The sequence below is a fragment of the Sus scrofa genome, chromosome 5 (assembly GCF_054392235.1).
Source record: "Sus scrofa isolate SSC_HxYL_T2T_F1_AM1 chromosome 5, Sscrofa_HxYL_maternal_Yorkshire_Landrace_v2.0, whole genome shotgun sequence".
NCBI classification, from domain to species: Eukaryota; Metazoa; Chordata; class Mammalia; order Artiodactyla; family Suidae; genus Sus; species Sus scrofa.
In genome coordinates this window covers 66,466,412-66,487,817 of record NC_139387.1, presented here as the reverse complement: position 1 = coordinate 66,487,817, position 21,406 = coordinate 66,466,412, and the positions used below count along the sequence as shown (strand labels likewise).

The 21,406-nt window shown below is 44.6% G+C and overlaps 1 protein-coding gene and 1 long non-coding RNA gene across 3 annotated transcripts in view; both read left to right on the top strand.

Annotated features, from left to right (window-relative positions):
- Positions 1-21,406, top strand: part of LOC146403400 (uncharacterized) — a 1,275,680-nt gene that overhangs the window by 36,917 nt on the left and 1,217,357 nt on the right. The gene's annotated exons all lie outside the window — the stretch shown is intronic.
- APOLD1 (apolipoprotein L domain containing 1) lies at positions 3,395-9,223 on the top strand. 2 transcript variants are annotated; one of them, XM_084956739.1, is made up of 2 exons: positions 3,395-3,430; positions 5,218-9,223. In XM_084956739.1, the coding sequence occupies exons 1-2, from the start codon at positions 3,428-3,430 to the stop codon at positions 5,959-5,961; spliced, it is 747 nt and encodes a 248-aa protein (XP_084812865.1). In that variant the 5' UTR covers positions 3,395-3,427; the 3' UTR covers positions 5,962-9,223. The 2 variants fall into 2 exon arrangements, with proteins under 2 accessions (XP_084812865.1, XP_020947988.2); XM_021092329.2 differs by having other exon boundaries at positions 3,395-4,308; positions 4,689-9,223.

Below are 21,406 nucleotides of genomic sequence, written 5' to 3'. Positions count from 1 at the left end.
TACTAGTCAGGTTCATAACCCAATGAGCCACAGTGGGAACTCCCGGAGATTCTTAAAAAGCTTTCTTCCTCTCCTCTTTCCTGTACTGTATTTCTTTACGGTTACAGGACTCAGAAATCAAGCTAATACTGTTAATAGTGTGGTTTAGCTGCATCAGGTTTAATAAATCTGAAGGCTAACCTGAGGGTCAAACATCATTTTCTTTTCTTTTCTTCTTTTTTTGTCTTTTCTATGACCACACTCACAGCATATGGAGGTTCCCAGGCTAGGGGTCAAATCGGAGCTGTAGCCGCCAGCCTACCCCACAGCCACAGCAGCTGGAGATCTAAGTCGCATCTGCAACCTACACCACAGCTCACAGCAATGCCGGATCCTTAACCCACAGAGCAAGGCCAGGGATTGAATCCGCAACCTCATGGTTCCTAGTCGGATTCGTTAACCACTGAGCCATGATGGGAAGTCCTCAAACATCATTTTCAATGTAGCCTTTCTGGGGTGATGTGTTATAAGTCTCCAAAAAATAATCTAGAAAAGAAGTTAGGCTTCAGTCCACAGATTTGGGTTGGGGGGACTGTCTGTATAACACTTTGGACAAAAATACTTCCAATTATTCCTCAAATTTCTTACTGTGCTTAAATATATAAAAGTAAATAAATGCTAACCAATGATACTTCAATAACAAAAATAAAAATTTAAAAGTAAATATATGAGTCAAAAACGTTACATCCAAGTGTCCCTTTTTTTTCTTTTAACTCTCCTTTTTAAGAAAATTATAGTTGATTTACAATATTGTGTTAGTTTCAGGTGTACAGCAAAGTGATCGGTTATACACACATCCACACTCATATTTTCTGATTCTTTTCCACTATAGGTTATTACAAGATCCCTGTGCTATATAATAAATCCTTGTTGTTTATTTCTTTATTTTTAGGGTCACACCCGCAGTATGTGGAGGTTCCCAGGCTAGGGGTCCAATCTGAGCTGTAGCTGCCAGCCTACACCACAGCTCACAGCAATGCTGGATCCTTAACCCACTTAGCGAGGCCATTGATTGAACCCACAACCTCATGATTCTTTTTCAGATTCGTTTCCATTGCATCATGACGGGAACTCCTGTTTATTTTATATATAGTGGTATCTATGTTAATCCTATACTCCCAATTTATCCCTTCTCTCTTTTCCCCTTTGGTAACCATAAGTTTGTTTCCTATGTCTATTTCCATTTTGTAAATGAGTTCATTTGTATTATTTTTTAGGTTCTACATGTTAAGTGATGTCATTTAATATTTGTCTTCCTCTGGCTTATTTCACTTAGGAAAATACCTTCTAGGTTCATCCATGTTGTAACAAATGGCAATATTTCATTCTTTTTATGGCTAATATTCCTGTGTGTATGTTTATATATTATATACACACATAAATAGTATATATATACACATATATAGTACACACACATATTGTATATATGTTGTATATACATATTACACATACATGTATATAGATACACACACACACACACACACACACACATCTCTTTATCCATTCATCTATTGATGGCCAAGTGTCTGTTCTTATAAATGATGTGAAATACCAGGTTTTTACGGACAGTAAAACTTCAACAAGCCCAAATTGTCAAAAGATTGGATTCTTTTTGCTCCTAAAACCCACAAACCTGGAAGTTCCCATGTGGCACAGAGAATTAAAGATCTGGCGTTGCTGCAGCTGTGGCACAGGCCACAACTGTGGCTCGAGTTTGATCCCTGGCCCGGGAACTTCATATGCTGCGGTTTGGGCCAAAACCCACCCACAAATCTGAAGAAAATGGGTTCTACAAGAGACAAAAACAAATTCCAGGATGTGGGCTGAGGTCAGTATACATGCTGTCCATTCTCCTGCACCTTCTCCTCTTCATCCAGTTCTGTACTGTGATTACTGATGCTCTGGAGATGATGACCCTCTCTGTATCCCAGCAAAATAAAGATTTGTGTTCATCTAAACTGAAAACACACAAGTAAATGTCCACAGAAGTGGCAGGAGCAAATGGGAACTGGAGAACCGGGGTACATCATCTCACCCCTTGCCCCCTACCCCAATTCACTCTACCTTATATCCCATTTGGAGTGATTATGTCTACGGGTCAGAGAAAGACATTTTCCTACTTCTTACCTCCAAAGTGCAGGTAGACACTGAAGGCATCTGACTAAGGGTTATGTTTATCCTTTGAGGAGCTGTAAACAAAATATTTGGACATGGATCAAATTCAGAAAGAAGATCAAGTTCACAAGGACCATGATAGTGATGAGCGGCAAAGGGCATTGTGTGGATCAATAGAATGCCTAGCTGTAGGAGTGGGGGATTTAACTGTGTTCTCGAAAGATCGAGCTGCCAAGCCTTTCCAGATGAACCTGAGTTGAGAAAATAACTACTTAAGTGAACATCCACTTTGGCCTTCCTTACTGGAAGGTGAGAGTGTGAGAAGATGGATAATCTATCTGGACCTCCGTGGTAGGAAGTTTCCAGGCTGACCCGCCGCCACCTCTCTGCATGTCCCAGGAAACATTCGTGGATGCTATCCTCATTTTCTTCTCCTGAATTATCCAGAAAATTGTTCTGCAGCCCATGCTTCACTAACGTGGGGTAGAACGCATGCATGTAACTGTTGCCTGGGTTACAATTGCTGCTTCAGAGGAAAACCCAGGAAGCTGAATCCCCGCTGCTGTTGAAAAGTGTATAATTACCTCCTTGTGTAGCCTGACCCCACTGATTTTTCTGACGCATTTGGCCTGAAGTGTGCCCTTTCTGAGACCTCCAATGCCTTCTGCCCAGCTGGAGATGCCCCGAACTGCACGCAGCACTTCCTGTGGGCGTGGCCTTGCATTCTCCCTCTGCGCTGGGAGTGTTTTAAACGCACACAGATTCACGGTGCTTTTTAACATACACGAGTGGATTATGAATGGCTCTATCAGACATAAGAGGGTCCCCTCCCTCCTTTTTCTTTTTCAAAAGTGACTTTGTCATGGTGGCCTCTCAAGAAAACCTGTAATTGGTCAGCCTGGGGTGCATTTGATGTCCTCCCAGATAACGTCATTAGCTATTCTCAGGAGAGGAAAGGCAGGGTATGCCCCCTGGGACAATGACAACACTTGTTTCAAGTTGGGGAAGAGCCTGTGGTTCTTTTCCTGCGTTTGGGGGAAAGCGAACACACAATGTTCATTTCCTAAATACGGGATGTGCTGCGAGGCTGGTGGTCATTTTCCACCATGTCACATCCTTCTGGATGAAGGCAGCAGGGGCCAGGACAGGAAATGGCAAATTCTCAAAATGAGACAAGGTTTTCCCAGGGCAGTCATTGGTTCTCTGGAACTATAAAGCATGCTCATCCAGAAACAGCCTCAGATTTTTCTTTCCTGGAGACAGCCAGAAGTGAATGGTAAGTGGGGGAGGCCAGAGGGAGACTGTCTGAAAAATAGCCATAGGACTTGTAATATTGGGGCTATATCCTTGGTATAGGTATATTTTTTAAGTAATTTGTTTCATTTTGCTAAGAGGTGTCTTTATCAGGAAATTTGTCAGTGGCAGGTGGAATTATGGAGGCATGCATATAAAGTTAAGATCTAGGAGTCAGGAGATCTAGATTCTAGACTGGGCTCTGTGAAGAATCAGCTGCATCTACAACATGTCTGTGTTTCAATTTCCTCATCCTCCAGATGAGAATAATGATTTCTGCCCTGATGTCTCACAGTAGTGAAGTGTTCTATTTCTATGGCTTCTTTGCTACTTTAAAGAAGTTTCTGATAATGAGTAGAGTGGATATGAAGGGGGGAATTTTTGGCAACTAGGAAGGATGTACTTTTACCCAGGATGTACAGTGCTCTCTGTTAGTCATCTTCAGTTGGCTTCAATTTAACTTGGTACGGATAGTCCTCAGTGAGGTGTTAAACAAATAATTTGGCCACTTTTTAAGATTTTGAACTGTTACTCATTTTTGAGGGAAGCTTTCACAATAAAGGGACATAGCAGAATTAATTTAATGTCATTTAGTTTTAATTAAGACTCATCATAGGGTGAGATTTCTGAAGACCTGATGAGCTCTACTTAGAAGACACAGTGCAAAACACATCCTAGGCTTGATTCTAAGATAAGAGCAGGATTCTAAGATAAGAGCCGGGAAAAATAACAAGCAGAAGAGTTGCTTCAGGCAAGCATCTAACTTAGAAAGATTAGTTTCCTACATTTGATAGACAATATGATTTTTTTTTTTTTTTGGCTTTTTAGGGCTTCACCCAGCGGCACATGGAGGGTTCCCAGGCCAGTGCTCTAATCGGAGCTGTAACCCACAGCCTATGCCACAGCCATGGCAACACCAGATCCCACCTGCGTCTGCCAACTACACCACAGCTCACAGCAATGCCAGATCCTTAACCCACTGGCCGAGGCCAGAGATTGATTGCACAACCTCATTTTTCCTAGTTGGATTCGTTTCTGCTGTGCCACAAAGGGAACTCCGGACAATATGATTTTTTGAGTTTTTTTGGTGACTTGTCTTTTTCACTCCTCTGAGAGGGAAAAAAAATTGCATTGCAAAACTTTTAGGATCCAAGTCTTCATGTAAGGAAAGAATTTTTTTTTTTTTTTGTCTTTTTTTGCTATTTCTTTGGGCCGCTCCTGCGGCATATGGAGGTTCCCAGGCTAGGGGTCGAATCAGAGTTGCAGCCACAGGCCTACCCCAGAGCCACAGCAACGCAGGATCCACGCCTGCAACCTACACCACAGCTCACAGCAACGCCTGATCGTTAACCCACTGAGCAAGGCAGGGACCGAACCTGCACCTTCATGGTTCCTAGTCGGATTCGTTAACCACTGGGCCACGACGGGAACTCCAGGAAAGAACTTTTTAACAGTGCAACCTACTGCTTTCAAGTGTCACCTTTCAGAGAAGAGGCCTCAGTATTGCAGTAGACTTGTACTATCACCGCTCCCTTATTTAACAGATAATATATTAAGTCCATCCTCGGCGTTCCCTGGGAGAAAAGTGGACAGTAGCAACATTCCTATTGATCTACGCGGATTTAAGTTCCTGAGGATTTAGGGGACTTGTCCTAGAAGACAGAACGGGTCTTTGAGAACTTGGAACATGACTCCCTGGAAAATGACCCATTTCTCTTTGCGTAGCTGCTGTGCTTGACTTCGGGCTAATCACGTGTCGTGTCCCCGCAGGGCATGGAGGGGCCAGTGGCCCGAGAGCTGCAGGGTGCGGATGCGCTGCGCCGATTCCAAGGGCTGCTGCTGGACCGCCGCGGCCGGCTGCATGGCCAGCTGCTGAGCCTGCGCGAAGTGGCCCGGCGTCTCGAGCGCCTCCGCCGGCGCTCCCTGGCGGCCAACGTGACTGGCAGCGCACTGAGCGCGGCCGGCGCGGTGGCCGCCATCGTGGGGCTCTCGCTCAGCCCGGTGACCCTGGGGGTCTCGTTGCTGGCGTCGGCCGTGGGACTGGGAGTGGCCACCGCCGGAGGGGTAGTCACCATCACGTCCGATCTGTCCCTGATTTTCTGCAACTCCCGGGAGCTGCGGCGGGTGCAGGAGATCGTGGCCACCTGTCAGGACCAGATGCGCGAGCTTTTGAGCTGCCTGGACTTCTTTTGCCGCGGGCAGGACCGCCGGGATCGCCAGCTGCTGCAGTGCGGGAGGAACGCCTCCATCGCGCTGTACAACTCTGTCTACTTCATCATCTTCTTCGGCTCCCGAGGCTTCCTCATCCCCAGGAGGGCCGAAGGGGCCACCAAGGTTAGCCAGGCCGTGCTGAAGGCCAAGATTCAGAAACTGGCCGAGAGCCTGGAGTCCTGCACCGGGGCTCTGGATGAGCTCAGCGAGCAGCTGGAGTCCAGAGCCCAGCTCTGCACGAAGAGCAGCCGTGGCCACGACCTCAAGATCTCTGCTGACCAGCCCGCAGGACTGTTTCTCTGAGAACGTCTTTTCCCCTTAATGGCCGAGGCCAGAAACCATCCCCATGGGATGCTCCAGATTTGCAGCTCCCTCAGGAAAACACCAAGTTGGTTTAGGAGCTGAATGCAGTGCATGAGAAAAACTGTTCTTGAGGGGGAGGTGGGGTGGGGGTGGGGGGAGTTGGTAGCAATGTGTCCTCCCAGTCCTTCCTTTCCCACTAGTGTGACATCCTGCCTGGGACTGAGTGCTTGGGACTTTTTACTTGCCTGATCCTGGAGGGATATGTGACCTGAAGAGTACTTTTCTTTTATCAAAACTGTTGGGTCTTCGCACTGCAGGTCACTTCCGATTTTAGGTATTTGCAGCATCCTTGCCTCTACCCGTGTTCCTGTGGTTTGAACCCAGACTGGAGAGGGTGGAGACCTGGCCACCCTCTGGGTCTCCTCTGAGCCCCATTAGGCTTTGAGGTCCTCAAAATGCCTGTAAGAGGAGAGAGAAGCTTTAATACCTCTCTGCCAGAATCCAGAGCAAATCAGACCCCCTCTGAACTGTGGAGGGTTCAGGACCCAAGAGAGGCCCCTCCTGCTGACTTGCACCCTCTTCCCTCTTAGTGTGCCCACTCACGATCCAGCCTGGGGATAGAGGGGACCTTCCCAGATGGCTTCATATCAGACAACCTTCTACTCTAAGAGGAGAAAACCAACAAAACGGTCATCTAAGTCCCACCCCTTTGCAGGAAGAAGCAGAGGCCAAGGAATAGGAAGCGACTAACAGCTTCATTGACTGATCTCATAGTATAGAGAAAGGGGCTTTGGTTTGTGAATTAGGCCTGCGTTTATTCTCTCTGAGACTTGGCTTTCTGGTCCATCAAACAGATGCTAAAACCTCACCCTATTGGCAGGTGTTGAGATAAAGTGCCAAGCACAGTGTCTGGGTCACAAAGTATGGCCCCTGGCTGGGCAACAGTAGCATCACTTGGGAGCTTGTTAGAAAGGCAAATTATTGGACTCAACTCTAGACTTAATGAGTCAGAAATTCTGGAGGTGAGGCCGAAACTTGTGTTTAATGCCTCGAGGTGATGTGACAGCTGCAAAGGTTTGCAGACTGCTGCTCACAGATGTTAGCTTCTGATCCCCTGATGAGCTTTCAAGAAGTCTGTAGCCTCTCTAGGGGGTCGGTGGTCTTCAGAGTCATTCACAGAAGGTCAAGGACAGACTGGGTCCTGGAAGTAAAAGAAAGAATGTTCATGCTGGCAGCTATGTCAATGCACCCTGGGGCAATTTCCCACTGGGTGAACTGAGGGATGTAACATAATCAGCCCTTTAGAGGGCAGTGTTGCCCACTCGTTGTAGAAACTGGTACAGAAAGGAATGTGAATGGAAATTGACCTTTATATTATCCTCTCAAGAAAATTCCTGACCATTTTTTTTCTTTTTAATTTATTTTAAGTTGGTTATTTAATAATTTCTGTTTATTATTTGCATTTAATTTTATTTAACCACAGTATTAGAAAATAATAGGAATGGCAAGTTTCTGAATGGGAGACTACTGAATTTCTTTTTAGGAGATAAAGTTGAGTTTGCCTTTCTGAGATGGAGCACGAGGGGAAGATGGCATTGCTTTCTTTGAGTAAGTCTCTTTCTTTCATAGAGGAATTCCACCCCTCTTCTCCCTGCCCTTGTGTTTTCAATAATCCTTTTAAGTAAAGGTGGGAAGTTCTGGATAGGGAGACCAGGAGCTGAATTTAGGCTTGTAAATGACTGTTTGTGACTATTGAAATGATGCAAGCATATTTATCCTGAAGGTACTTTTCCAGCAGATAACACTTGCCCTGAAAAGCCTTTCCTATTTAGTTCAGGGGAAAGAAACCCAATTAGAGGAATATGAAGGAAGCACATGGACTTTGGAAGCCTGATATCCCGTGAAGTTGGGTCTTATGGGTGATAGGCAAAATAGTTTGTTTTATGATAGTAATGTGTTATCCATTCACTTTGGGAACTGTAAGAAATCTGTAGGCTCTATGAAAACACTTCCAATTTCTCCAGTTTCCATTCCTACAACTGTATTGTTGAAAAATACGTTGAAAAATCTTTGGGACCACACACAAAAAAACTTGTCTGGGTTATTTAATTATTTAATATGCCTTAAATTTACCCAGTTGACCCCCAGCCTTCCCCATGATGGCATTGTGTCTGAGGAAGTGTGATTTCAGTGCTGGGGAGAGGGGTTGGTGTTGCTACATTTCTATTTTTTCAATAAATGGCAGTGGATCTGTATCCTGGTTTATTTTGAAGTTGCTACTATTTTGCTTTGCTTTGTTTTAAAAAAAAAAAACAAAAAATGAGTGTCATTTCTTAGATTACCTTGCAGAGGATGCTAGCATTTTAGATCACCAGAATGTACTTCACATGGTTGTGTTATGTTATACAGGTACAGTCACTCCCTAACTCTGTCTTTTTTAATGCTTGAGCCTTCCAATGCCTGAGTTATTCCCTAGAAATACACTGGGCCTTTTGAAGGCAGCAGTGGTAAGCATTTCCTATCATTAGAGCTTTTTTTTTTTTTTTTTTTTTTTTTTTTTTTCTTTTTCTGGCCTCACCTGCAGCATATGGAAGTTCCCAGGCTAGCGGGTGAATCAGAGCTGCAGCTGCTGGCCTATGGCATAGCCACAGAAGTACCAGATCTCAGCCTCGTCTGCAACCTACATCGCAGGTCGCCACAACACTGGATCCTTCACATACTGAGTGATGCCGGGGGATCGAAATGGCAGCCCCATAGATACTATTCTATTCGGGTTCATTTCTGCTGAGCCACAATGGGAACTTCCTCATTAGAGTATTCTGAGTGTATCGACCTCTTAAACTCCTGAAGTTTATCATTTCAATTGTCCACTTTACATCTAAGGAAGGGTGTCTATTTTGGAACAATATTTTGCATATAATTGGAGCTCAGTAAATACATTTGAATAATTTAGTGAACTACTTAGCTGTGTTAATTGGAACTTGTTGATAATGAAAGATCATATATCCTTTTATGTGTCTGTTATAAAGATGGAAGCCTCTACCAGGATTTAAGTCAAGTTCAGTTAAATGGATCCTAGAGACAAGTATTTTATTTATTGCTTTTGTGGGAATGTGGATAAGGCTTTTCCTTAAGGCCTTCATTCTATAAACAAACAGACTGAAATTGTATGTTGTAAAGGGAAGAGAAAAGGGTTTTTAGATTATAACTGTACTTCAGAAAAATATCCGAGTTTGAAAAATAAATGTTTACATGAAAGGTTTAAGTGCTTGGTTTTTGCAGTTTACAACTGTTAGGATTGTTTTCTTTCACAATAAAGGAGATTCATTTGGTTCTGCATTTCAGGGATTCCATCAAACTACATTCTACTCTCTCTCTCTCTATATATATATGAAAAAAATCCTTAGCAAACATTCAGATCCTAATCACTTTGATGCCTTTGTCCTCAGGCACCTGTCATTTCCAATGTGGTAAATGTTGAAGTCAAAAATATTTATTGGGAGAAAAAAAGAGAGAGAAGAGCGGTACAGAAGCCACCCTAGATCAGATATGTCAAACAATTTGTCAACTTGATATATTTTCCACTTAGTGCCTTGGTGTGAAAAGAAAGCAGAGGGACTAGAGACACTGAGATAAAGACATTGTACAGAGATAAATGGGGATACAGTTATATGCAGCAATTTTCGAATTCCACATTTTTTCCCACTGTAGCAAAATCAGTCCTTTCCGCTTTATTTAAATAAATTACCCATTCTACAAACAGTTTGTTTGTTTGTGTGTTTGTTTTTTTGGCTGCTCCAGTGGCACACGGAAGTTCCCAGGCCAGAGACTGAATCCACTGCACAGGGCCGAGGATCAAACCCTTGCCATCGCAGAGATGATACCAGGTCCTTAACCACAGCAGGAACTCCATTCCTCAAACTTCTTGATTTTCCTGTAATTAATGACCTAATTTCATATTTGCCTGTATACACATTAGTAACATTGATAAATGCAGAGCATTCAGTATAAAATTGTATAAATCAATTTTTAAAAAGTCATCAACTCATGTATAGGAATTCTCCTTTTATCTAGGAGTCAGACTTCTAACAGTTTCAAAACTTTAAATATAATTATAACCTGAGAACAAACTGAAAATAATCCTGGAATCAGCCAAATCAGCCTTCACCAAACCCAAATGCTAGTGAGATGCAGAAAGGAAGGGCAAGGGGCAGCATCTATATTAGGAAGGCAGCATCTATATAAGAACTCTCCAGGGGACTTCTCCTGGCAGGCTGGGAAATGAAGTACTTTTAACTGAGAACTAGCTGCTCCCAATAGACCTGGGATTTCTTTTGCAGAAAGGAAGAGAAGGGTGGACTTTGGGTAGAGGGGCCAGTAATCCATACAAAGAGCCTATAGAGATTGCTGCAGTGAGTTGAGAACTAACGCCCTGGAGCAGCTCTTACCATCTGAATGCCAACCTCTGAATCCCCACCCTGGGTCTGGATGTTACACTGTTAATGACTCTGCAACCAAAAAAAAAAAAAAATCTGTATTGGCAGGATTCTGGCTGTTTGCAAAGGCCAGCCACACACTGGGATCCTATCTTTGCTGAAGTATATGGAAGTCCTGTCATAACAGGTATCCTTTTTGTTATTTGCAATGAATCTTTCTTTGTTGAATTGGCAGGGGGTTTGGATGTTGTTCCTTTGTACTCCTGGTGAACTTATAAGAGGGAACGTAAACACTGGTGTGGTCCAGACAAGGACAAAGAGTGAGCCCTAGCATCTGAAAATAATCCCTTAGCAACAAGAGGGTTGTCAGGAGAGGAGAAATTGTGCTGATGAAGTGAGACATCTAAGGGGCCAGGAATGAACATTAGAGATCCTCAGCATTTCCCAATTCTGCTTGGCATCAGCTCTGGGTTGTGGAGAGAAGGCCCTCTGATGTGGTCTTCACTTGCACAGGTAAAGCTTGCCTATGGGAAGCTACACCTGCAAAGAATGATGTTTAATCTCATTTTCTATTTCCAATGTAACCCTAGGGGTGGGAGTGCAGGCAGGGCTGCATTTTATTTGCCCCAGAACTTTAGCAAGGAGTCATGGCCAAGGCCTTTGACTCCCAAGCACACATGTAGCATGGCTTGTTCCAACATGTTAATGCATCTGGTTGCTAAATGACCCAAAACAGTTGTAATTGGGAGAAGCTTTTTGTGTAGATGGAGTTAGGAAGGGGTAGTGATAGCTGAAAAATTTCCTTTTCCTAACTGCACAGTCAAAATGTCATTAAAAAATAACACTTTTTTTGAGAATTCCTATTGTGGCTCAGCGGTAACAAACCCGACTTGTATCCATGAGGCTGCAGATTCCATCCCTGGCCTCGCTCAGTGGGTTAAGGATCTAGTGTTGCTGTGAGCTGCAGTGCAGGTTGCAGACGCGGTTTGTATCTCGTGTGGTTGTGGCTGTGGCATTGGCCAGCAGCTGCAATTCTGATTCAACCCCTAGCCTGGGAACTTCCACATGCCTCAGGTGCATTAAAAAAAAAAAAAAGAATAATGCTTTTCTCAGTGCTTAAATAAAATGACATGTAGATAATAAATATAGAAAGTAAATGTAGGTACTTAAAGATAATAATGATCATTAACATTTATGGAAAACTTACTAGGTACTGTTGTAAGTACAATTTGACATGCATTATCACATTTAGAAAAATCTTATGAGGTTGACACTATAATTACCCCATATTATTAGAGAAAGAAAGGAAGTGAAAGGTTGCACAGCCAGCAAGAGCTGTCCCAGGATTTGAACGCTGGCAGCCTAGCTTCAGAGTTAATTGTTCTAATATAAAATAATAGCTCAGGAGTTCCCGTCATGGCGCAGTGGTTAATGAATCCGACTAGGAACCATGAGGTTGGGGGTTCGATCCCTGGCCTCGCTCAGTGGGTTAAGGATCCGGCATTGCCGGGAACTGTGGTGTGGGTTGCAGATGCGGCTTGGATCTGGCATTGCTGTGGCTCTGATGTGGGCCAGCGGCTATCGCTTCGATTTGACCCCTAGCCTGGGAACCTCCATGTGCTGTGGGAGCGGCCCTAGAAAAGGGAAAAAGACAAAAAAAAAACAACAACAAAAACAAAAACTCATAATGACAACGTTAATAACAAGGCCGACAGATTAATTCACCCAGAAAACACTTACTGAGTACTCACCCTGTACTGTCATTTGTGAGCAATGCAGACAGGGTTCTAGACTTTATGGCCCCAACAATCTAGTAACCTATGTAGGGAAGTCTCAGCCAGTAGGTTAATCAATAAGAAATTAGAATGTAGTTGGGCAAATGGCTACTATTTGCAAAAAGTAATACGGACGGAATTTGAAAATGATCAAATCTCCTCTTTGGTTGTAAAAACTTGTGCACAGGTATTTTGTAAAACTGCCCCACACGTCCCAACAGGGCAAGATGTTCTGAAATGGAAGGATGTGATTAATAAGAGCATTTCACTATCTGCTGATGGCCTGGGACAAAAGGTACCAACAGAGACTATGCAGATATGAATAAAAAAATTACGGGTTCAACAGGCCTTTCCAGATCTTGTATAAAAACCTCTGAATATGGAGTTCCCGTCATGGCTCAGTGGTTAATGAATCCGACTAGGAACCATGAGGTTGCGGGTTCGATCCCTGACCTTGCTCAGTGGGTTAAGGATCCGGCATTGCTGTGAGCTGTGGTGTAGGTTGCAGATGCGGCTCGGATCCTGCGTTGCTGTGGCTCTGGCGTAGGCCAGTGGCTACAGCTCCGATTAGACCCCTAACCTGAGAATCTCCACATGCCGCTGGAGCGGCCCTAGAAAAGGCAAAAAAAAAAAAAAAAAAAAAAAATCTCTGAATATGAAACTTCTTGGGGTCATTCCATCAAAACTACCACTGAATTTTCTTGTCAGTTTTCTTCTGTTAGGGGTGTGTACTCAATTCCTCTATGGTAGCTATGGACTGAAACTGCCCTAGGTATCATAAAACTATTCAAAAGAATAATGTTTTGTCTGTGGATGATTTGTTTTTATCCCTGAGCTTTTGCACGGCAAACGCTATTCATTGTTGGACTTGCATTCTTTTTTTAAAAAATTTAACCATCAACAATTTATTATTAACTTTCAAGACCTCAAGGAAGGCATTGATTTCTCTGTTACTCAAAGGACCTTGAATAACCTCTGGCAACTCACAGTCTACCATCATCTAATTATTGCTGGGGCAGGATTGGGCATGTAATCTTGGAAAATCTGAAGCAGATATGTTAAGATTGATGCAGCATATACATTTTTTAATTAAAAATTTGAATTAGAGGAGTTCCTGTTGTGGCACAGTGGTTAACGAATCCGATTAGGAACAATGCATGAAGTTTCGGATTCAGTTCCTGCCCTTGCTCAGTGGGTTAAGGATCCGGCATTGCTGTGAGCTGTGGTGTAGGTTGCAGACGCGGCTCGGATCCAGCATTGCTGTGGCTCTGGCGTAGGCTGGTGGCTGCAGCTCCGATTCAACCCCTAGCCTGGGAACCTCCATATGCCTCAGGAGCGGCCCAAGAAATAGCAAAAATAAATAAATAAATAAATAAAATAAAAATTTAAATTAGAGGAGTTCCCGTTGTGGCACAGTGGTTAACGAATCCGACTAGGAACCATGAGGTTGCAGGTTCAATCCCTGGCCTTGCTCACTGGGTTAAGGATCCAGTGTTGCCGTGAGCTGTGGTGTAGGTCGCAGGCACGGCTCAGATCCCGAGTTGCTGTGGCTCTGAGGTAAGCCGGTGGCTACAGCTCCAATTAGACCCCTAGCCTGGGAACCTCCATATGCTGCTGGAGTGGCCCTAGAAAAGGCAAAAAGACGAAAAAAAAATTTAAGTTAGAAATTAATTTATATTAAAGACTTTCTTCCCCTAAGTAGAGTTAATTTAGAGTATATCGACGATGTATTTTTTTGGCCACACCCACAGCATACAGAAGTTCCCTGGGCCAAAGGGCCGAACTCAGGTGACAGCAGTGACCTGAGCCACAGCAGTGACAACACTGGATCTTTAACCCTCTGTGACTTGAGAGAACTCCTCGTATACTGAATGTTTTAGGTGATATTGTAAACTGGTGAAATAGTATAAAAAGGTGATTTTTATCTTTTATTTGTTTCAGATCTATATTTTATGAAAGAATTCAACCTTCTCTAAAATTGTGTACCCCAGAAGAATAATGAACAAAGACATTAACATACAATATAAAAAAAGGAGTTCCCATCATGGCTCAGTGGGTTAAGAACCTGTCTAGTCCATGAGGACATGGGTTTGATCCCTGGCCTCACTCAGTGGGTTAAGGATCCAGTGTTGCCATGAGCTGCAGTGTAGGGCACAGACAAGGCTTGGATCTGGTGGTGGTGTGGCTGTGGTATAGGCTGGCAGCTGTAGCTCCGATTCAGCCCCTAGCCTTGGAATTTCCATATGTTGCAGGTGAGGCCGTTTTTAAAAAAAAAAGAAAGGAAGAAAAAAGAAAAAGAAAAAGAAAGAAAAACGTGCAGATGGTCAATAAATAGGACTTTCATTCTTTCTAATTCTCTGTAGTGTCAACATTGGTGACTACCCAGTTCTTACAAGACTCTTCTCTCTCAAATTCTATGACAGCTTTCTTATTTGTCTGTCTGTTTAGCTTCCTTGATCATGCTCTTTCTCTTCCCAAACTTCAGAACAGGCTGCTATCCCTCCCACTTCCATCATATTGTTCAAATTCTTCACATCCATTCCCAGTGTTTCACCGGTCCTGGGTTGAGTGTTGGTATGAATGAAACCAGTGCCAAAGGATTCTCTTGGGGCAATTTGAATTTGTTGGGTGTTAGATGAGATGAAAACAAAGATGAGGAGCACTGACTGAGTAAAGCAGGTGCAGGGAGCACGAACAAAAAAGAAAGTCCCAACTGCTTCCTCCTACCCGAGTCCCCTCATTGGAGCGCTACACTTTGATCTCAGCCAGATGTGGTTTTGTACCTATCTGGATATCTAAGAGCAATCTGTTTCTGTTTCAATCAGACTTATCACATGATACCTATTATTAGAGTTAGTTTGCCTACTGCAAGGCTCTTAAGGACCAAAACAATATCTCAGTTATCAAGCATCCCCAGAATGTCTCTCCAGCTCCTGCCCCAGGAGATGCTCTATAAGTCTTTGCTGAATGAATGAACAAATGAGCAAGCACTCTTCGTCTTCATGGACACTGCGTCTCAGCACACCTAAGGCTAAACATATCCTCCTTTTTCTCTGCAACCTGGCCCAGTTTAACTACCCTCCTACCTCTGTCAAAGGCAATATCAATATCTCAGTTGCCTATCTTGAAATCTCATTGCCATCTCCAGATCTTCCCCTTCCTTACTTCTCTGACGTACCTTTGCCAAGGTACATCCTTCTCCTTAAATCTCTCTCCAGTGAACTTTGATTCATTCCGCTGTTACATAACCCATGGAGGCTTTTACCCGCTAACACTTGCAACGACCTTCAAACTGGTTTCCCCAGTTCCAGGTTCTTTCTGCTCAACTGCATGGTGTTCTCCAACCCTTGATTCATTGACATAAATCACAGATTTCCTCATATTCCAATCTACTGGAAAGTAATGATACCTAAAACCCGACTCTGAATTTGAGAACACACCCTAGAGAGGAGCTGAATTCCTGTGATGTTTGTTCTAACAGGTGATTATGACAGGTGATCTTGTGAAGGGCTAAGATGAACTTAACCCTGTGGTTTTAATGAGAATTTAATGAGGTTGTTTATGGACTTCCCGAAAAGGGGCTGAATCTGGAAGAAGAGGTCCAAGGGTGGTGGTTTGGAGGGGGAGGGTGCCATGGGAGGAGGATGGGGGGAAGGTGGAAGCAGAGGGTGAGGAGTTGGGAGAGGCAGGGTAGGGTTATCACTAGAGGAATATCTTCCATGAAACTGCAGGTTTCGTGGTTTTGAGTGATCTGGAGCGAAGAATCAGACCACTGCACATCAGCAAAACAAACTTTTTGCAGAACCTTTGATGATGAGAAACAGGAGCGCAGAGGAAAGACAGTTCTGTGTTGAACTTGATGTCTTACCTCCACGGGCTCTTAAACCTGTGTAGTTGGCATTCAAAACACATGCTCAACCCTAGGTCAGCACTATCTTGTAGGTGGATCATGAATCTATGGTGCTGACAATGAACTTCCTGACCTCCGAAATCTTTCCTCTGAAGAAGGCCTCCTTTTAAAGGCATGTTATCCAAAGAGAAAATTCAGAGTGACCTGGGGTCCCCTGTCCTGCCTCTCCAGGATGACGTGTTCTGTAAGCTTTCTCTTGAAGTTACTAATCCATATTTACATCTCAGACTAAGCCCAGGGGACACCATTTCCTTTGGTGTGCAGGAACTGCTAAGAGAAATTTTTTCCTTTGTGTACCTCAGTCACAGTGGATCTTGTCCCCACACCGCTGACTTGCACACAGAAAGCTGCTAGACTTCTGTCCTCACGAAGGATGAGCAATCTTGGTTCAGGGCAAAGACCTGTCTCCAGAAGCTCCATTTAGTTTACACCTTCTTTTACACGCAAGTATAAGATCTTTCTGCATCACAACTGCTATTTTGTCTCTCCCTCCTCATCTCCTCCCATACGAAATACACAGATACTCATTCATTCAATGAAATATTTATTGAGCATCTACTATTTGCTGTTTATATTTCTAGGCACGGAGCATAGAGTAGTGCATAAAGACAGTCAAATGTCAGGTGGAGGGAACAGAAAGAACAAAGACTGAGGCAGATGCCTCATATGTTTAAGGAACAGTGAAAGGCTCAGCACTGCTGGAGTGGAGTCAGGGAGGAGCTGAGTTCAGGGAGTGTCGGGACCCAAAGCGTTGGGCTTTGTAGACAGTTGTAGGGACTTTGACTTTTACTCTGAGTGTGATAGGAGGTCACTGGAAGGTTTTGAGCAGAGTAGAGTGATCTGATCAGACATGGGTTTTAAAGGGGTCCCTTTGCTGTTTGTTGAGAATTCACAGCTGAGGGGGGTGAATAGAGGCAAGCGGACTAACTAGGAGGATATTGCAGTAAACCAGGTGAGAGGTGTTGTTAGCTGGGGTTGGAGAAAAGTAGTCAGATTCCAGATATATTATGAAGGTGGTAACAACGGGACTTGATGATGGATTATATGTGGGAGGAGAGAGAGGGAGGCGTTTTGGCCTGAGTCATTAAGAAGGATGACACCACAGTTCCCTCCAATGGGGAAGGCTGGGAGACTTGAGGGGTGGAGGAGTGGAATCAGGAGTTCAATTTTTTTTTGTAATCTTTAATTTTTGTCTTCTAGGGCTACACCTGTGGCATATGCAAGTTCACAGGCTGGGGTCAAATCAGAGCTACAGCCTCTGGCCTACGCCACAGCCACAGCAACACCAGATCTGAGCCGCATCTGTGACTTACACCACAGCTCAGAGCAATGCCAGGTCCTTAACCCACTGAGCGAGGCCAGGGATCGAACCTCAAGTCCACATGGATACTAGTCGGGTTCGTTACTGCTGAGCCATGATGGGAACTCCATGGAGTTCAATTTTAGAGATGTCAACTTTGAGCTGTCTGATGTGTCCAGGAGGAATGGGTGATCAGACGGTTGAGTATATGAGCCTAGAATTCAAGGAAGGAGTTGGGGATGCTATAAACTTGAGGATCTTCAGTAAATAAGAGGCATTTCAAGCCACAAGAGTGGACGTGACCACTAAGGGAATGAGTGGAAAAAAGAGATCAAAAAGGATAGATCTGAGCCTCAGCCCTGGTCCTCCAATGCTTAGAGTGAGAAGTGGGTGGGGTTGAGGGGGATTAACTGGGAAGACGGAGGAGGGGTGCCTGGCAAGGCAGGAGAAAAAATAGGCATCTGGTTATCTTGGAAGCCAGGTGCAAAGGGATTTTTCAGGGAGGTCAGTGCCAAATGCCGCTGAAGGTTCAAGCCAGACGGAGGATGATAATTGGCCATGAGGTTTAGCAGCATGGAGTTCACTCCTGACCTGCCAACATAGAGGCAAAAGTGGTTTGAAGAGACGGAAATTGGAGGGAGCATCTGGAGGCAACTCTTTGGAAGAGTTTTGCTGTCAAGGGGAACAGAGAAGTGGGCTGGAGGGGGGCGTGGGGGCAGGAGAAATGTTTTTTAAGGTGGGGAGAAACAGCATCTGTGTACGCTGTGGGGATGACCCAGTGGAGAGGGAAGAATTGAGGGTACGGGAGAAGATGGAGACTTGAGAGGAGTCCTTGAGGAAGTAAGAGGGGGTGGGATGTAGCCCCAGAATGCAGCTGGAGCACTGGCCTTCTTTTGGTGGGAGCCTTGAAAGCACCTCTGAGAAAGAAAGGGAAGAGGGAGCAGGTGATGAGATGGGCTTAGGAACCAGTCACAGGTCTCTTCATTTTTTCTTGACCTAGGAATCGAGGTCATGGGCTGAGACTGACAATGGAGAGAGGGGCACTGGTGGTCGGCAGGATGTTTAGGTGAGAGGGAGAGGGTGGGCTAAGGAGATGCACTAGGCTGGCCAGGCAGCAGGAAGGGTCACTTACAGAGGGGCAGCTTGGGAGTGTGCTTTAATGACATGTTGTTGGGGAAACCAAGGGTCTTCTCCTCAGCAGGTTGGCTAGTTAGGCTTCTTAGATTTAACGAGCAGAGACTCTTCCAATAAGTTAAGAAGAAAAGAAATTTCTTTTTTTCTTTTTTTTTTTTTTTGGCCACACCCATGCCATAGGGAAGTTCCCAGGCTAGGGGTCAAAGTGGAGCTGCAGCTGCTGGCCTATACCACAACCACAGCAACGCAGGATCTGAGCCACATCTGCAACCTACACTGCAGCTTGCAACAATGCCGGATCCTTAACCCACTGCGCAAGGCCAGGGATCAAACCTGTGTCTTCATGGATACTAGTCAGGTTCTTAAGCTGCTGAGCCACAACGGGAACTCCCAGAAAAGGAATTTCTTAATTTACATTCATATGCTATATGCTATTTATTAATTTATTAAAGCAGAGTTAGGAAGAATCTCCCAGAGGGTGGAAGTCAGGCAGGGGGGCAGTGCCGCTGGGAACAACACGCAAACCTTGTGTGGGATTACCACTCCAGCAAAAACGCCACTGTTGCTGCCGCTAAGCTAGGCTACCTTGGCCTGCACATCCCACACACCAGAACCTTGGCCACTGCTGCCTCCTTAAGCTGGACACCTGTGCCAATGCCAGCGTCCACTTTGAGTTGCTCTTCTCTGAACTAAGCTCTGAAGGGGTGTGTCCACTTGGGAGAGACCAAGTCATGTGTCTGTGCCTTGGGTGCAAGGGAGGGTGGGGAGTGAGTTTCTGGTTTCTACTTAAGGAGGAGGATTTGTACTGGGGGAGATTTGCCCACCATTGGAAAACTGTTCAAAAGGTGTTGCATGATCAGCCACGCACAAGAAATTGCCTAGGATAGCAGTGGGTATTTTATCTGTTTATTTCAAATATTTAGACGTCAAACTCCTTTGCCTTCAATTCATATGCTTCCATTTGAAAGTGTGGCTGGAAGGTGCCACGTGTTATACATATGATTTCATTGTGTTAATCGTATCTGGGTTGCTAAGGAATTTCCCAAATGCCTCCATTTCTAGTAATTTGTGTTCTTTTTTTTTTCTATTTTCTTTTTTTGGTCTTTTTGCCATTACTTGGGCCGAACCCGTGGCATATGGAGGTTCCCAGGCTAGAGGTCTAATCGGAGCTGTAGCCATCGTCCTACGCCAGAGCCACAGCAACGCGGGATCCGAGCCCGAGTCTATGACCTACACCACAGCTCACGGCAATGCCGGATCCTTCACCCACTGAGCAAGGCCAGGGATCGAACGCTCAACCTCATGGTTCCTAGTCGGATTCGTTAACCACTGTGCCACGATGGGAACTCCTCTAGTAATTTGTTTTCTAAAAAACTGTGTATGCATTTAAAATGACACTTGTAAGAGGAATATGAACGAACCAGGAAATCAGGAAATGAGTCAAAGCCGCCTTTCCTTCATTACCCACCACACAGTATGAAGCGACCTTGAAACTCTAGTCTTTGTGGTTTATAAGGATTGTCATATAACATTTGAATTTCCTCCTTGTTGTTGACTTCAGGTTAAACCCATTCCTTACATATTTTATTTACATTTCAGAACCTCTTTGACCTCTTTGGTATAATCCTTAGTTTGAGACATCAGGTTTTTTTCAGGTACTGGACATAAAAATCTCTTATCCTAAAGACCCAAGAATGATAAGGGACCAAGGGGTCCTGACCAATTCCAGGGGCCAAATGGCAGATTTGGTGGAGAGGTGGCTTTCTTGCCATACTGATCTTGCTTGGGTACTGCCTGCTGGGGAGGCCCCCATGGGGGTGGCTGCAGCCTGCGTTGTTAAATGACCACATTCCAAGGTCAGTTTCTCCGTTTTTTTTTTTTTTTTGAGATTCAGAAAGTCCCTGTGATTCATATAATTAGCATGTAAATAGGTTCTGGGGATTTATTCATGCCAGGCACACTTACACCGGAGACTAATTAATCTACAAACCATTATCCTTTAGTCATTGAGCAAAGATTTGCTGAAAATGCCTAGTCTGTGCAAGGTACTGGGAATAGCAATGTCCACATCTGTGGTCACTGCTCTTGTAGGTAGTGCTTGAGGTCAGGTGGGAAATCAGACAATAATAACGTTATTATTATTACTTTTTTCTTTTTAGGGCTGCACCTGTGGCATATGGAGGTTCCCAGGCTAGGGGTCTAATTGGAGCTACAGCTGCCAGCCTACACCACAGCCACAGCAACGCCAGATCCGAGCCATGTCTGTGACCTACACCACAGCTCATGGCAGCGCCGGATCGTTAACCCACTGAGCGAGGTCAGGGATTGAACCCGCAACCTCATGGTTCCTAGTGGGATTCTTTAACCCCTGTGCCACGATGGGAACTCCATAAAGTTCATTTTGGACGATGGTGGTAGTGATGCTAAAGTGTTAGGGGACCAGTGACTGAAATGCCCACCTTGGCCAAGCAAGATAATAGCCGCTTGCATGAGCTGACTCACAGCAGGAGCCCCTGATAAGGAGCGTGGTGCTGCTCTGAAGACTGGCCCAGAGAATTTGGGAGGGACCAGTAGGAGGGAGGGGATGCCCAACCTCCCAGGATCCTTGGCTCTGGAATCTGTATTGGCTGAGAGGTACCTAAGCTACCATGAAGGACCCTGAGCCAGACTAAGTGAGATGACTGTGCCAAGTGAGATGACTGGCCAGAAACAATCTGGAAAACTAACCTCACTCCCATAAAACCAGAGACTGCAAGCCAGGGTGCAGAGTAGTTCTCCTGGGTTCCCTTACCCTGCTGTCTCCACCTGGCGCCCCTTCCTGGTAAAGTCTCTTGTTTTGTCAGCACATGTGTCTTCTCAAACAGTTCATTTCTTTTTCTTTCTTTCTTTG